The 16237-nt window shown below is 41.4% G+C and overlaps 1 protein-coding gene across 2 annotated transcripts in view; it reads left to right on the top strand.

The window, feature by feature from the left end:
- LOC132381106 (tyrosine-protein phosphatase non-receptor type 22-like) overlaps positions 1-16237 on the top strand; it is a 116008-nt gene that overhangs the window by 42573 nt on the left and 57198 nt on the right. For both annotated transcript variants that reach the window (XM_059950334.1, XM_059950333.1), the window contains exons 8-10: positions 936-1078; positions 7900-7966; positions 15289-15366. In XM_059950334.1, coding sequence (XP_059806317.1) covers positions 936-1078; positions 7900-7966; positions 15289-15366 — 288 coding nt within the window. The remainder of the gene's footprint in view (positions 1-935; positions 1079-7899; positions 7967-15288; positions 15367-16237) is intronic.

The raw sequence follows: 16237 nt of genomic DNA, 5'->3' as shown, positions 1-16237 counted from the left end.
TGATACCAATTTGGAATAACTGAAGTAACTGGGATTGGATTCCTTGGATAAGATCAGGTTAGGAAATGTTTGATTGGGTATTTAAGGTCTTGACTAGTTTCGATTAAATAAAGAGAGGTTTTTTTCCCAAGGGCAGAATAGTTGATAATCAGTGGACACACATTTAAGTTGATTCATAGAAGAAACTGAGAGGCCATGAGATGTACTTTGAGTTATTGTCTAGAATCCGCAGTCTGGTGGTAGAAGCAAATTCTGTTGTGACATTCAAATGGCATAGGTTGTTCAGACTTTACAGGGGGTGGGTACAGAGTGGGGAAGTAGGATCAATCAGGTTGCTCTAACAAAGACTGGCTTCTTTCGATTCACCATGAATTAGCACGTGCTGCACAAAGCTACAAGCCTATTTCAGTCATTCATCTCAGACAGATGCTCCAGGTTCCCATCAGAACCAACCAAGTCCAATGAAGATTAACTTTTGGTAACTTTTATGGATGTTTTCAGTTATCTGGTTATCTTACTATTATTTCATCATAATATAGCCTTTAGCTACCAATCACCTAATGTTATTAGTAATCAACTAAATATTAATTGGGAATCCACCTGCAAATAATTTTATTTCTGATCAGAAGGTTAAAAAAAATCCGTGATAATCACTAACTTAGTCAAGGTATCTCTGTACTTGTTTTTATTCAGGATGTGATTGCAAATTTTAATTTTATTTTTCGTTTAGTGGTAAAATAGTGTTTTTGATTAAGTGTGTTATATTTCATTAGTTACCAGCTGGTGATATATACTTAAATACTGTACTGTGTAAGAGATGGTTTGACTAATATTGACATTGGCAGGCAAAGTGGGGATGTTCCATTTCCTCACTTCAAGTTAGTCAGTAAATACTTTTCGATAAATATTGACACATATGATTTTATCTAACACAGATCAATCGGACGATTTATCAACTTCACTATGTCAATTGGCCAGATCATGACATTCCATCTTCAATAGATCCCATCTTGGAACTGATTGTGGACATGCGCAAGATTCAGCCGCACGATGATGTCCCCATCTGTGTCCACTGCAGGTAAGCCAGCAATTGCTAAGAGCTGAAAGATTAGCTGAATAGCCATAAGGATCACACGTTTACAAACACAAGTTCAGCCCTTCCTTGCTTCTTTTGGCTGAATGCTGGTTCCCAATACCTTCTAGGTTTCAAAGGAGGAAAAACCCAGCAGTGAAAATACTCTTCTGATAGTTTTAATTTTCCATTGTTGCCAATAAACAATTCTGTCAAGAAAATTATTTCAAGTTTTCCTGTCATACTCAGAATTGTTTTAATAGATATTCAGTACTGGTGTAGTTAGAAAGAACTTCAGATTTTATCCTGTGAACTGTATTATCCTAATTTGTTGATGGTGAACCATGACAGCATTCTGCAGCTGATGTACAATACTTCTAAATATACCTCCTTTGAATCACTTCCATTGCAATCTGTAGCATGTAATTTCCCATTGAGCAACGTACTTCTACATCAACTTAAAGATCTACAGATTTCACAATCTTATGAGGACTTAACTCTCAAGCAAGCGAGTACAGCACCTATAAATGGATGAAGGTTCATTGCAATGGGCAGAAGTGAGACAAGGGGTAGGGTGGGGTTTTCAAGCCTGGCTGTAATTCATAGAGATAAGGCCTCTTCTATCCAGCATTTTGTTAGCTAATGTTCAGTCGCTGGAGAAGAAAATTGAGGACTTGAGTGCAAGGTTGCTGTATTGGAAGGAAATGCAAGATTGTTGTGTTTTATGTTTGAATGAGACATGGCTTATTTCCAACATGCCAGATACAATGATCAGGCCCAAAGATGGCTTGATTTACGAAACATACGGTACTGCTGATTTGGAAATAGCAAAAGGTGGAGATGTGTGTTTCATGATAAACCCTTGGTGGTGCTCCGATGTGGCAGTTTTGTCAAACTCGTGTTCCCCAAGTCTTGAACACCTAACAGTCAAATGCTGTCCATTCTATTTACCTACGGAGTTCTCCTCCATAATCCTGACCACAGTTTACATACCATCAGCGGCTGAATATAATCAAATGCTTGAGATACTGCATTATGCTGTCTCCAAACAAGAAACAGCCCATTCTGATGCATTTCAAATCATAGTTGGGAACTTCAACCAGATGCGTTTTAAGACGACCTTGCCTAATTATCATTGTTATACTAATACAAGGAATGCCTACTGTTCCGGGCCCAGACCGCATATTGGTAAATCTGATCATTTCTCCTAGGTGCTTACAGCCGTGGGCTAAAGATCAGAGATCCAGAGATTAGGGCAATAAAGAGGCAGTTGCAGGAGGCAGAGAAGTAGCTATGGGATTGCTTCCTGTCCAAGGACTTATCTATGGATCTGAATGAGTACACCAAGGTTGTCACAGACTTTACTGAAACAGTTGTAGATGAGTGTGTCCCCACAAAATCATTCAGTCTTCCCCAACCAGAAGCCCTGGATGAATAATGAGATCCACGATCTGCTGAGGGCCAGGTCAAAGGCATTCAAGTCTGGTGACCTAGAAAGTTATAAGAGGTCCAGGTACTATCTCTGGAAAGCTATTTCATGGGTGAAGTGCCAATTGTGGACTAAACTTGAATCAATGATGGATGCTCAACAGTTGCATCAGGGCATGAACGCTAATACAGGTGGCCCCCGTTTTTCGAACATTTGCTTTACGACAGCTCGCTGTTACAAAAGACCTACAATGGTATCTGTTTTTGCTAACCAACGAGGATTTTTGCTTTTACGAAAAAAAAGACTTCCGCTTTATACGTGTGTTTACCCCGAAAAGACTACCATGACCGTGAAGCCTTGTGTGGGCAGTTGTGTGTGTATGCGTGTACATGCATAGGTATGTACGTGATGATTTTTTTTTCCGTTTTTTTTTTGGCTGGCTGTCTTCCCGATTTTGGTAAGTGAAACTACACCATAAATACAATGTTTCTACTTTATATAGGCTGTATATTTATCATATCATTCCTGCTTTTACTATATATTAGTGTTATTTTAGGTTTTATGTGCTATTTGGTATGATTTGGTAGGTTTTTTTGGGTCTGGGAACACTCAAAAATTTTTCCCATATAAATTAATGGTAATTGCTTCTTCGCTTTACGACATGTTGGCTTACAAACACAGGAACGCTCTACCTTCGAATAGCAGGGGAAATCTGTGCCTCTTATAAAGTTAAATAAAGCGACCTAGGTGACAACTCAGCTTCACTTGCAGTTGAGATCAATGCCTTGTATGTTCGCTTTGACTGTCAAAACATGGAGGAACCATCACAAACTCCCACAGTCTCCTATGATATTGTGACTTCAGTTTGAGGCTGGCGTATGAGCAGTCTTCAGGAGGGTGAACACACAAAAGGTGGTATCCAGCCCAATTGGGGCGCGTGGCCATGTACTAAAGACCTGAAGTGTTCATTGAGATCTTTAACCTTTCGCTTCAGCAGTCTGAGGTAGCCGCCTGCTTCAAACAGGCTTCAGTTACACCAGTGCCTCAGAAGAATGTGGTAACCTGCCTCAATGACTATCACCCAGCTGCACTTATGTCCTGAAGTGTTTTGAAAGGTTAGAACCATAGAACATTACAGCACAGAAACAGGCCTTTTCGCCCTTCTTGGCTGTGCCGAACCATTTTTCTGCCTTTTCTGCTGCTGAAACCTATCTCCTGCCGGAGAAGCATCTTGGATCCATTCCAATTTACCTACCAGAGCAGCAGGACCACAGCAAATGCTCTTTACTCAGCCCTGGAACATCTGGACAGCAAAGATGCATACATCAGAATGCTCTTTATCAACTATAGCTCCGCATTCAATACAATTATCCTCTCAAAGCTAATCAATAAACTTCGAGACCTTGGCCTCAGTACTTCCTTGTGTAATTGGATCTTCAATTTTCTCACTTGCAGAACCCAACCAGTTCAGATTGACAACAATATCTCCTCCACAAGGCTGTGTGCTCTACTCACTTTATACTTGTGACTGTGTGGTTAAGCACGGCTCTAATACCATATTCAAGTTTGCTGATTTGTAGGTGGTGACGTATCAGCATATAGGAGGGAGATTGAAAATCTGGGTGAGTGGTGCCACAACAACCTCTTGCTCAATGTCAGCAAGACTAAGGAGCTGATTATTGATTTCAGGAGGAGGAAACCAGAGGTCCATGAGCCAGTCCTCATCGGAGGATCAGAGGTGGAGAGCTTTAAATTCCTTGGTGCTATTATTTCGAAGGACCTGTCCTGGGCTCGGCACATAAAGTCCATTACAAAAAAAGCACAACAGTGCCTCTATTTCCTTAGAAGTTTGTGTGGGTTTGGCATGACATCTAAAACTCCAACAAATTTAATTAATGTTTAGTGGAGAGGATACTGACTAGCTGTATCACAGCTTGGTATGGAAACTCCAATGCCCTTGAATGGAAAATGCTACAAAAAGTAGTGGATATGGCTCAGTCCATCATGGGTAAAGCTCTCCCAACAACTGAGCTCATCTACACCAAGTGTTGTTGCAGGAAAACAGCATCCATCGTTAGGAACCTCCAACACCCAAGGCATGCCCTCTTCTCACTACTGCCATCAGGAAGGTGGTACAGAAACCTCAGGACTCATAAACCAGGTTCAGGAATGGTTACCACCCCTCAACCATCAGGCTCTTGAACTAAAGGAGATAACTTCACTTCCCCCATTACTGAAATGTTCCCACAATCTATGGGTTCACTCTCAAGGACTCATCATCTCATGTTCTCAATATTTATTTATTTATTTATTACTTTTTTTTCTTTTTGTACTTGCACAGTTTGTTGCCTTTTGAACATTGGTTGAATCCCCAAGTTGATATAGTCTTTCATGGATTCTATTATGGATGTATTGAGTATGCCCACAAGAAAATGAATCTCAGGGATGAATATAATGACATACTGAACATATCTACTTAGATAATAAATTCACTCTGAATGATTCTCCTTTGTCCACCAAATCTTTTATTGCCAATTCTTAGCTCACATCAAGTTACCGTGAACTATCTTGTTGAATGGCTGTGGCTCATGGTGTAAAGATTCTGCAAAAGGGAGATCCAGGATTTTGAATGGGTTACGATGAAGGAATTTCATGATCGTGTGTGAGGGGGAACCTGGAGATTACTGTGCTTACATGTACATACTTTCCTTGTCTGAATGGTGGGAAGGAAGCTGAATCAGAGTCGGCCATTATAGTGGCAAAGAGTTTACTACTGCATCTGTGTTGCACTAACTTGTATAGTCTGGGGATGGACAAGTAATGTATTAGATAAACAAAAGTGTTATCATGCGAAGAGCAGCACAAATGAACACCATATGTAACGTGCAGATATATGACGTGCTGAAGTTGGGACTGGGGAGAAAACAAACAGCGAGCAGGATGTGGTGTGGGTGACAGGAGGGAGGAGGTGATAGAGGATGACCACAAGTAAGCCTTTTCATATAAATTATTCTGGCCCTTGAAGGATTCTTTGCACCAGCCTTCACCAATGACTTAATAAATTGTTCCTCCTGAACTTAAATTCCTGGGCCTAGCCCAACTCCACTGCTCCCACTTTTACAAAGTGTAATGTTGAAATATCACTTCTGTAGAGTTTTTTTAAATCTTTGGCCATTAAATAATAGAAAACCAGAATATCACCCACTAGGTGTTTTTTAAATGGCATACACTCAGTGGCTACTTTATCAGGTTGGGAAAGGAACTTTGTGTGGTCTTCTGCTACCGTAGCCCATCCATTTCAAGTTTCAACGTGTTGAGTGTTCAGAGGTATAATTCCGCTTACCACCATTGTAGTGTGCGGGTACTTCTCGTGTGGCAACTCGTGGTTAACTGTCCCCTTCCTGTCAGCTTGAACCAGTCTGGCCCTTGTCCTCTGATGTCTCTCATTAACAAGGAGTTTTTGCCCTCAGAACTGTCACTCACAGGATGTTTCCATTTTTCACACCATCCTCTGTTAACTCTAGAGGCTGTTGTGTGTGAAAATCCCAGGAGATCAGCAGCTTCTGAAATACTCAAACCACCCCATCTGGTACCAACAATCATTCTGTGGTCAAAGTCACTTAGATCGTATTTCTTGCCTATTCTGAACAACAACTGAACCTACATGCTACATGCCTACATGCTTTCATGCATTGTGTTGCTGCCACATGATTGGCTGATTAGATATTTGCATTAACGAGCAGGTTTGCAGGTGTACCTCATAAAATGGCCACTAAATGTTTAGCTTGGATTTACAGCCTCCTATTGATGAGAGGTGGGAAATATTGAGCAGGTAACACCAGGTCCTAGGAAAGAATGGGTTAGAAAATTCCATTTCCTTATGAATGAGGCAGCTTGGATGCAAAGTGTTTGAGGATTCTCCACAATTAGCCATTGAGTGATAGAAGCCATTGCAAAAGGGTTTTCATCCCACCGGGTCAATGCTGACTACCACATACCCACCTATAATAATCCACTTTTCCAAACCCATTGCATTTAAATGTTCATCTGAATACTTTCCTTGCATGTAACGAGAGTACCTACCTCCAACACGTCCTTGGGCAATGCACTCAATACTTTAACAAACCTCCAAATGAAAATTCTTTGCAAAATCTTCTCTTGGTTTCTGAGATATATTAAGTCTTAGAATGAAAAGGAAGGCATTCAACCAAGTGGACCCCTCTCTCTGTTCTTTTCTCATACTGCTTCAATGTTTTGACTCTAGAATTTTTGGCTTTGCAGTTCAATTCTCTTTGATAGTTATTATTTCAGATAGAGTACATTCGTTCTATGTGAGGATACGGAGAGAAGGAAGGGGAATGTACAATTCAAAGGGAATAAGAGAAATGCTTTAGAGGTGTAGTATTGTAGTAACACCACATTACAGGCAAGGCACTTGGAGCAGAGAGGGAAGGGGGTGGGAGTCAGCAAAACTGGAAGCTGAAAGAGCTTTGTACCTGACTTACGTTGGCTTCTGACCAATAAGATTATTATCCTCATGTTCAAATTCACCTATGGTCTTGCACATTGCCTGTCTCCACAACATCTTCTAGCCCTGCTATCTACATGTCTCCAAAGTTGGCTTTTTTCAGAAATATTTTGTCTCATAACACTGGAGTGCAGTGCTTGGCAGAGTTTTAATGCACAAAACATGCTTCAAAATGCACATTGGTGTTGCTGAGAATGAAATTGAAAGATTAGACAAGTTGTTTTGACTACATTTCTATTTTATCCACCCAGGTATGCCAGCATCTGCTCTTAGCTGGAACACTGAGCCTGGCAATGGGTTGAAATCAGACAGCGTCGCGTAAAAACTCCCTATCAAAGTTCCAGGCTCAGAACCAAACTCAGCCTTGAATAATTGTTTATCGCAATGAGATTAAGCTGTTTGAGGTTTTTAAATTTCAGAGAGAATATCATGTTCTCACTGAGGAGATGAACTCTCCTGCTATCTGGATAAAAAATGTTTCATTTTCCATTATATTCTCCTAAACCCTGCCCCCCAACTCACAGACACACTCTTGTCCTGCACTGATTGATTTTCATGTCTTGCTGCAGTCACTTCACATATTTATATGACAGCTTGTTTTATTATAATAGTGCCAATAACTTTATAAAATCTTACACAAACATCCGCCTTGCACTTTAAGTCAGCCTGTCAATCCTCTGGCCATGCCACTCTGAGACTTGCATTAATATTGTCTTGTGATTGTGTGTGTTCTGTGTGACTATATGCATGGTCACCTTTGCACCTTGGCCCCTGAGGAACGATGTTTCATTTAACTGTATACATGTGTATGGTTGAATAACTATTGAACTTGAACTAATGTCCAACTCTTATCTCTCCTTTACCTTGCAGTGCCGGCTGTGGAAGGACAGGTGTGATATGTGCCATTGATTATACATGGAAGCTGCTGAAGGACGAGGTAATTTTCATTCTACTTGCAATCACAAAGCCCCACTTAAACCATGTTTTTGATTCACAACAGGGAACTGAGAAGTCTAAAAATGTCTTCAGCAAAAATATCTTGCTGCTATTCTAGTGGCAATAAAAATATCTGAAGTAAACAGAATAATTAAAATAGCAACTAATTATATTTCATATTTATTTCCATTATCATCCAGCCAGTCATATACTTTCTCTTGTTGTTTATTACTAATGCCGTGGGGACAGTACAACAAACAGAGCCATGGTAGCAAGTTATGGGCGCTTGATCACACCTAATTCTTAAACGCAATTCCAGTGGATTATTAGGATACTCACAGAGTCACTGGTTTTGTTTCCTTCCCTTCCCTTAAAGCAGTAGGAATATTTAACCACAAACCAGAGAACACTTGCAGATGCTGGAAATCCAAGCAACACACACAAACTGCTGAAGGATCTCGGCATGCCAGGCAGCATCTATGGAAAAGAGAACAGTCGATGTTTCAGGCTGAGACCCTTTGGCAGGAATATTTAACACCTTCTCGTATTCTGGATCAATTTTGAAACAACATTTCACCTAAAGCAAACAGTAATACATATTTCAAAGTTATGAGGGGTGAGGAGGTACAGATTGTTTTGCTAAGGTAAATACATAAAGATCTGAGCAGAGTTTTCAGACTCTGATGCACAATGCCATCATTTGCATTTAGAAACATAGAAAACCTACAGCACAATACAGACCCTTCAGCCCACCAAGTCCCTCCCTCAGAAATTACTTGGCATACCTATAGCCCTCTATTTTCCTAAGATCCATGTACCTATCTAAAAGTCTCTTAAAAGACCCTATCATATCCGCCTCCACCACCATTGCCAGCAGCCCATTCCACACACCTACCGAGTTTTTTAAAAAAAAACTCACCCCTGACATCTCCTCTGTACCTGCTCCCCAGCACCTTAAACCTGTGTCCTCTTGTGGCAACCATTTCAGACATGGGAAAAAGCCTCTGACTATCCACATGATCAATGCCTCTCAACATCTTATACACCTCTATCAGGTCACCTCTCATCCTCCTTCACTCCAAGGAGAAAAGGCCGAGTTCGCTCAACCTATTCTCATAAGGCATGCTCCCCAATCCAGGCAACATCCTCGTAAATCTCCTCTGCACCCTTTCTATGGCTTCCACATCCTGTAGTGATGAGACCAGAACTGAGCACAGTACTCCAAGTGGGGTCTGACCAGAGTCCTATATAGCTGCAACATTGCCTCTCAGCTCCTAAATTCAATTCCACGATTGATGAAGGCCAATACACCGTACGCCTTCTTAACCACAGAGTCGACTTGCACAACTGCTTTTAGCGTCCTGTGGACTCGGACCCCAAGATCCCTCTGATCCTCCACACTGCCAAGAGTCTTACCATTAATTCTATACTCTGCCATCATATTTGACCTACCAAATTGAACTACTTCACACTTATCTGGGTTGAATTCTATCTGCCACTTCTCAGCCCAGTTTTGCATCCTATTAATGTCCCGCTGTAATTTCTGACAGCCCTCCACACTCTCCACAACACCTCCAACCTTTGTGTCATCGGCAAACTTACTAACCCATCCTTCCCCATCCTCGTCCAAGGACCTGCCCTTGACAAAGCCATGCTGACTACTCCTAATCATATTATACCTCTCCAAATGTTCATAAATCCTGCCTCTCAGGATCTTCTCCATCAACTTGCCAACTATTGAAGTAAGACTCACTGGTCTATAATTTCCTGGGCGATCTCTACTCCCTTTCTTGAATAAAGTGAAGAACATCTGCAACCCTCCAATCCTCTGGAACCTCTCCTGTCCCCATTGATGATGCAAAGATCATTGCCAGAGGCTCAGCAATCTCCTCCCTCGCCTCCCACAGTAGCCTGTGGTACATTTTGTCCAGTGCCAGCGACTTATCCAACTTCACAAACACAAGGAAATCTACAGATGCTGGAAATTCAAGCAACACACACAAAATGCTGGTGGAACGCAGCAGGCTAAGCAGCATCTATAGGAGATAGATGCTGCCTGGCCTGCTGTGTTCCACCAGCATTTTGTGTGTGTTACTTATCCAACTTAATGCTTTCCACAAGCTCCAGAACATCCTCTTTCTTAATATCTATATGTTCAAGATTTTCAGTCTGCTGAAAATCCTCACTACAATCACTAAGATCCTTTTCCATGGCGAATACTGAAGTAAAGTATTCATTAAATACCGCTGCTATTTCATCCAGTTCCATACTTACTTTCCCACCGTCACACTTAATATAGGTCCTATTGTTTCACGTCTTATCCTCTTGCTCTTCACATACTTGTAGAATGCCTTGGGGTTTTCCTCAATCCTGCCCACCGCCTTCTCATGGCCCCTTCTGGCTCTCCTAATTTCCTTCTTAAGCTCCTTTCTATTAGCCTTATAATCTTCTACATCTCTAACTTTACCTAGTTCGCTGAACCTTTTGTAAGCTTTTCTTCTTGACAGAACTCCACACAAATATCCCCTGAATATTTGACACATTTCTTCCATACTTTCCCTGAGAACATCTGTTTTCAATTTAAGCCTCCAATTTCCTGCCTGATAGCCTCATAATTTCCCTTATGCCAATTAAAAGTTTCTCTCACTTGTCTGTTTCTATCTCTCTCCAATGCTATTGTAAGGGAGATAGAATTATGATCACTTTTATCACATTTGATAAAAGTTTGTTGGTGTTGTATGTAATATTGTTTAGGAACACTATAGGGCTTTCAGACGAGGTCTGGTCCCTGGAAGCGCAAGTGCATGCTGAACTCCTTAGGTAAACAATACATACCATAATGCCATAAGTGCGTCACTATGCAATGGACTTCATTAGAGCATGAGAACACACATTATGTGGGCAAAGATGGAATGGAACCATTTTTGAGGATATCCAGGCCAATCATCAATTGTCCACCGAGACCAGGGGTTCCCAACTTGGTTAATGGTATTGGTCCATGGCATTAAAAAAAGGTTGGGAACCCTCGACCTACACCAATTCTGGAACCACAGTATGCTTTTCCCATAAAGGCAACCCCAAGGAATCTAAAGTGGTTTGGCTTATGGAGTCAAACTCTGTGTACTCACAGAGCATTCAAACAAAATATCACTGTGGGTTCCTTGTCAAGGCTGGAAAGCAAATGAATCTGCAGGCGCTCGTATCTGACAGAAAAACAACAGAAATACTGGAGGGAACTCAGCCAGTCAAGCAGTATCTGTAGAAAGAGCAACTCGTTAACAATTCATGATGAACTGTCATCAGAACTCCTGTCAAGACTACCTGAAGAAGAAAGTCCAATAAACACAAAAAGGTGGCATTTTGGTGGGGGTGGCAATGGAGGCAGATGCATTAGGGACATTTAGATTGGCACAAGGATGACAGAAAAATGGGGAATTATGTAGGAGGAAAGGATTTGATTGATCTTAGAGTAGGTTCCAAGGCCAGTACACCACTTACTTTGAACACGGTGGGTGGAAGGACCTGCCCTGTACTGTAATGTTCTATATTTTGCACTCTATGGGCAGTGTAAAATTATTTCACAGACAAAGTATTTCAACCTTCAAGTTTAACTTTATTGCCATAGGTATACCCAAGGTATACGTAAATGCCACGAAAGCTAGCATTTTGCAGAAGCAGAACAGTACATTACAAACGTGACAAATGCAAGTTAACATAGACTTAAATTAATATTATTAAGAACTATGTAAAGACACTAACTTCAGTGACAAGTAAGTGAGTACACGTGCAGTAATTGGCCTAAACTGGACACTGGTCAGACTGAAGACATGAAGCCATTTCATCAGATGCTACAGATTGTTGCAATAATAATTGCATAAAATGGGAACATGAAGAAGTGATTTCATAGCATGTGAAGACATTACATGCAAAGCACATGAGAGCTAAATGAACATAAAGGCAGTGTCTGTGGGATTTGGCAGTTGGCCTGGCACAGATAAAGGCATAAAAGATCTAGCCAGTAGATATGCAATTAGTGTCTCTCGGAGTTCAAAGTAAATTTATTGTTAAAGTACATGTATGTTACTGTCTACAGCTGTGAGATTCATTTTCTTTCGGACATTCACAGTAACTACAAAGAAACAACTAAAAAAAAACAAAAAACAAGCAAAATAATAATAATGAATAAATGACAAATAGCGAGAACATGAGATGAAGAGTCCTTGAAAGTTAGTCCATAGGTTGTGAGAACAGTACAGTGGAATTGAGGGAAGTGAAGTTATCCCCTCTGGTTCAAGGCCTTTAATGTCTTTATCAAGGTTTAGGAATTCAGAAAAACCTGTTGAAGCACCAGCACAGCAGTGGAAGGGTATCTGCAGCATTCCTGCCGATCCGTATCGATTATTGTCACAATACCCTCACAAAGGACTGGACCCAGGTACAGGGGAATGGCAGGTTCCCCAGGAAGAGACGGGGAAACAGGAGATTAAAGATTGGAATCAGAACCTTGGAGGAGCGAATGAGTGATACCATGAGAATTAATCCTCTCTGACACAATGACCCCACTAAGGCACAAACTGAGAGTTCTGCTTAAATAATCATAGACTGCCAGCCACGATTAACTTGACCAGATTAAACTGAAAACACAAGGGCTTAACAACGCTAGTTAAGATGACGATTAATAAATACCGGTATTCAAAAAGCCGAGAAGCTCAATGCTCTCTGGCAATCTGCAGGGATCTTGACAATTATTAAAAGAAAAAGGACAACCTTTCAATTTTAATTGGCAGCCATTTGAAGTGATGAGAAATGGAACAGGTCAGGTCAAGCACAACCACAGAATGCACGAGAAAGAAATTAAGATCCACGATTTCCCAGATATGGTTTCCCATACCAACTGTGTCAGGCAGTGGGCCACAGAGTAGATCATTTAGATTTGAACATAAAGGAATGGAGCACCAGTTCATATTTCCTTACTGACTAGCTTCAAACAGGGAAAGGGGAAAGATCAGCTCTCAAAGGAGTGATCGAAGGAAAAGGCTGTGGAAGATTAAGCAGGTATCATGATGAAATGTCAACAGTGCATTTCTTCTACGCTGTAGAGCAACACCACGCTCTACAACATAATACACCCCTGTGGAAATGCTGATGCACAGGAGGCTCCAGGTCTGACTGAGCCTCATTCAGCCTAATTGAGTATCAAAGGGCAAAAGAAGATTCTGAATTAGAAGTTTACTCGACACGATAGAATTCATGTGATGAGAACTCTTCCCACCAACCCCTTGGCGCGTGGGTCATAAAAAGATGGGTAGTTAAGGAAACAGAACCACCACCTTCAACCATCCTGTAAAGATTGGTGAGAATTTCCCCAAAATCAGTACATTGCACTTGATGGTCATCATCAAATGGTTAATGTACAAGTCCACAAAAGTAACACCAAAACCACTGCACAGATCACAAAGTGAGGAAATCTGTAACTTGTATGTGCAAATATGTTAAAGTTAATTATTTTGAAATGAATGAAACATGATATTGAACAATAATTGCTGCTTTAAAACTGCCAAGTACTTTCCAGAACGAGGGGTCACAGTTTAAGGATAAAGGGGAAGCCTTTTAGGACCGAGATGAGGAAAAACTTCTTCAAACAGAGAGTGGTGAATCTGTGGAATTTCCTGCCACAGGAAATAGTTGAGGCCAGTTCATTGGCTATATTTAAGGGGAAGTTAGATATGGCCCTTGTGGCTAATGGGATCAGGGGGTATGGAGAGAAAGGGGGTATGGAGAGAAAGCAGGTACAGGGTTCTGAGTTGGATGATCGGCCATGATCATACTGAATGGTGGTGCAGGCTCAAAGGGCTGAATGGCCTACTCCTGCACCTATTTTCTATGTTTCTATGTGACTAACTGTCCTCTGGACTGCCACAATGTTATTATTGAGGGAATCCTATCTTACCCAAGACATTCTGTCTGTTCTTGATTCATCAGATTTGTCTCAATTTGACTTGCATCAGTAACGTTATGTGTTAGTTCTTGTGGCAAAGTCATGAGATTCATTTCAGGAATATCTCCAATCTCATTTAGAATTCGCAAATCTCCCAGTGACTGTGTGCTAGGCCTGGTGTTCTATACAGATTTAACATCCACTGACCACACATACCTTATACTGTAATCTGCTCTGTTCCTCTCACCACAGATTTTACGTAACCTGGCAACAAATACAAAATGCTGGAGGATCTCAACAGCCTGGACAACATCTATGGGAAAAAAGTACAGTCAACATTTCAGACCAAGACCCCTTCATCAGGACAGTAAAAAAGATGAGAAGGCAGATTAAGAAGGTGGGGAGGAGGGCAGGAAGAAGAACAAGGTGGGAGGTGATAAGTGAAACTGCGAGAGGGGAAGGGGTCAAGTAAAGAGCTGGGAAGTGGATTGGTGATGGAGAAGGGGAAATCTGCTAGAGGACAGAAGGCAATGGAAGAAAGGGAAAGGGGAGAAGCACCAGTGGGAGGTGATGGGCAGGTAAGGAGATGAGGTGAGAGAGGGAATGGAGGAGGGGGAGGGTGATTACCAGAAGTTTGAGAAATCAATGTTCATGCCATCACGTTGGAGGCGTTGCTCCTCAACCTGAGTGTGGCCTCCCTCATCACGGAAGTAGAGGAGGACGTGGACTGACATGTCAGAATGGGAGTGGGAAGTAGAATTGAAACGGGTGGCAACCGTGAGATCCCACTTTTCCTGCCAGATGGAGCCCAGGTGCTCGCTGAAGCAGGCTCCCAATCTATGTCGGGTCTCACCGATATACAGGCGGCCTCCAACTGATGGCATGAACGTCAATTTCTTGAACTTCCAGTAACTGACCCACCCCCTCTCGTTCACCATTCCCGTTTTCCCTCCTCACCTTATCTCCTTACCTGCATATCACCTCTCTTTGGTGCTCCTTCACTTTCCCTTCCATCCATAGTCTTCTAACCTCTCTTATCAGATTCCCCCTCCTCCAGTCCTTTATCTCTTCACCAATCAACCTCCCAGCTCCTTACTTCACCCCTTCCCCTTTCCTGGTTTCACTTATCACCTACCACCTTGTACTTCTTCCTCCACTTCTTACTCAACTTCCCATCTTCTTTCCAGTCCTGATGAAGGGTCTCTGCCCAAAATGTTGACTGTTTACTGTTTTCCATAGATGCTGCTTGATTTCCAGCATTTTGTGTGTACTGCTTGGATTTCCAGCATCTGCTCATTTCCTCCTGTTTGTGAGTTGACTTAACCTGGGCTTGGATTTTCCTTTTTTTTTAATGTCATACTAAACACTTGTATTTACATTTTCAGATAATTCCAGAAAATTTCAGTATTTTTGACTTGATTCAAGAAATGAGAACTCAGAGACCATCAGTTGTACAAACCAAGGTATGGGTAGTGCTATAAAGATTGACTAGAGGTGTAGAGAACATGTAATGTTAGCATTTTCCAAAAGAACAATAGAGGTAAAATATCCTTTGTCTTTTAATCAATAAGGCTTAAAGAAAAGAGAAAGTTGAATTTGTGTACTGTGTTTCATAGACTCTGGACTCCCTCCCATTTTAAATATTGGCGACCTCATAGGAAACTCCTAATTCAAATCTAGAAATCCTTAGAAGCTGCTGACAGGATCCTGGAATGCCTGTAAATACTGAAGCACTTTTTGTATTTCGTTACATCAATACTTTAGGAAGAGAACATCCGTCCCATCAAATCTATGCCTGTTCAGAATCCCATTCTCCTACAGAGTTTCCTCATGACTTATTCTGTCTCTGAGACCTCCACTAAGTACTCAAATTGCCTGAAATACCAAGTATGCCTTCCAATATTCCATGAGACAAGAGCTCTAAACAACTAATTCTTCACCAAAAAAGAAAGCTAATGATGTTAAGGTAGAGACAGAAATAAAACTCTCATGAGATGTTTGCAGAATGCATTGGAGATTGCTTCTTGGAGCAGTACAAAGCCTACCCAGGATTGAATTGTTTTAAAAAATTTGGTCTTGTGTTAGGCACTGCCCAGAAGAAGGCAATGGCAAACCACTTCTCTCGAAAAATTTGCCAAGAATAGTCATGGTCATGGAAGGACCATAATCGCCCATGTCATGTTGACGTGGCGCATAATGATGATGTCATACGATAAGGCACATAACGGGCATCACAGTAGCTTAATGGTTACCACAGCACTTTATAGTATCAATAACCTGGGTTCATTTAGCACTACTGTCTGTAAGGTCTGTACATTCTCTCCATGGGTGTTC

The sequence above is a fragment of the Hypanus sabinus genome, chromosome 25 (genome assembly GCF_030144855.1).
Source record: "Hypanus sabinus isolate sHypSab1 chromosome 25, sHypSab1.hap1, whole genome shotgun sequence".
NCBI classification, from domain to species: domain Eukaryota; kingdom Metazoa; phylum Chordata; class Chondrichthyes; order Myliobatiformes; family Dasyatidae; genus Hypanus; species Hypanus sabinus.
This window is presented reverse-complemented; position numbering and strand designations above follow the sequence as displayed.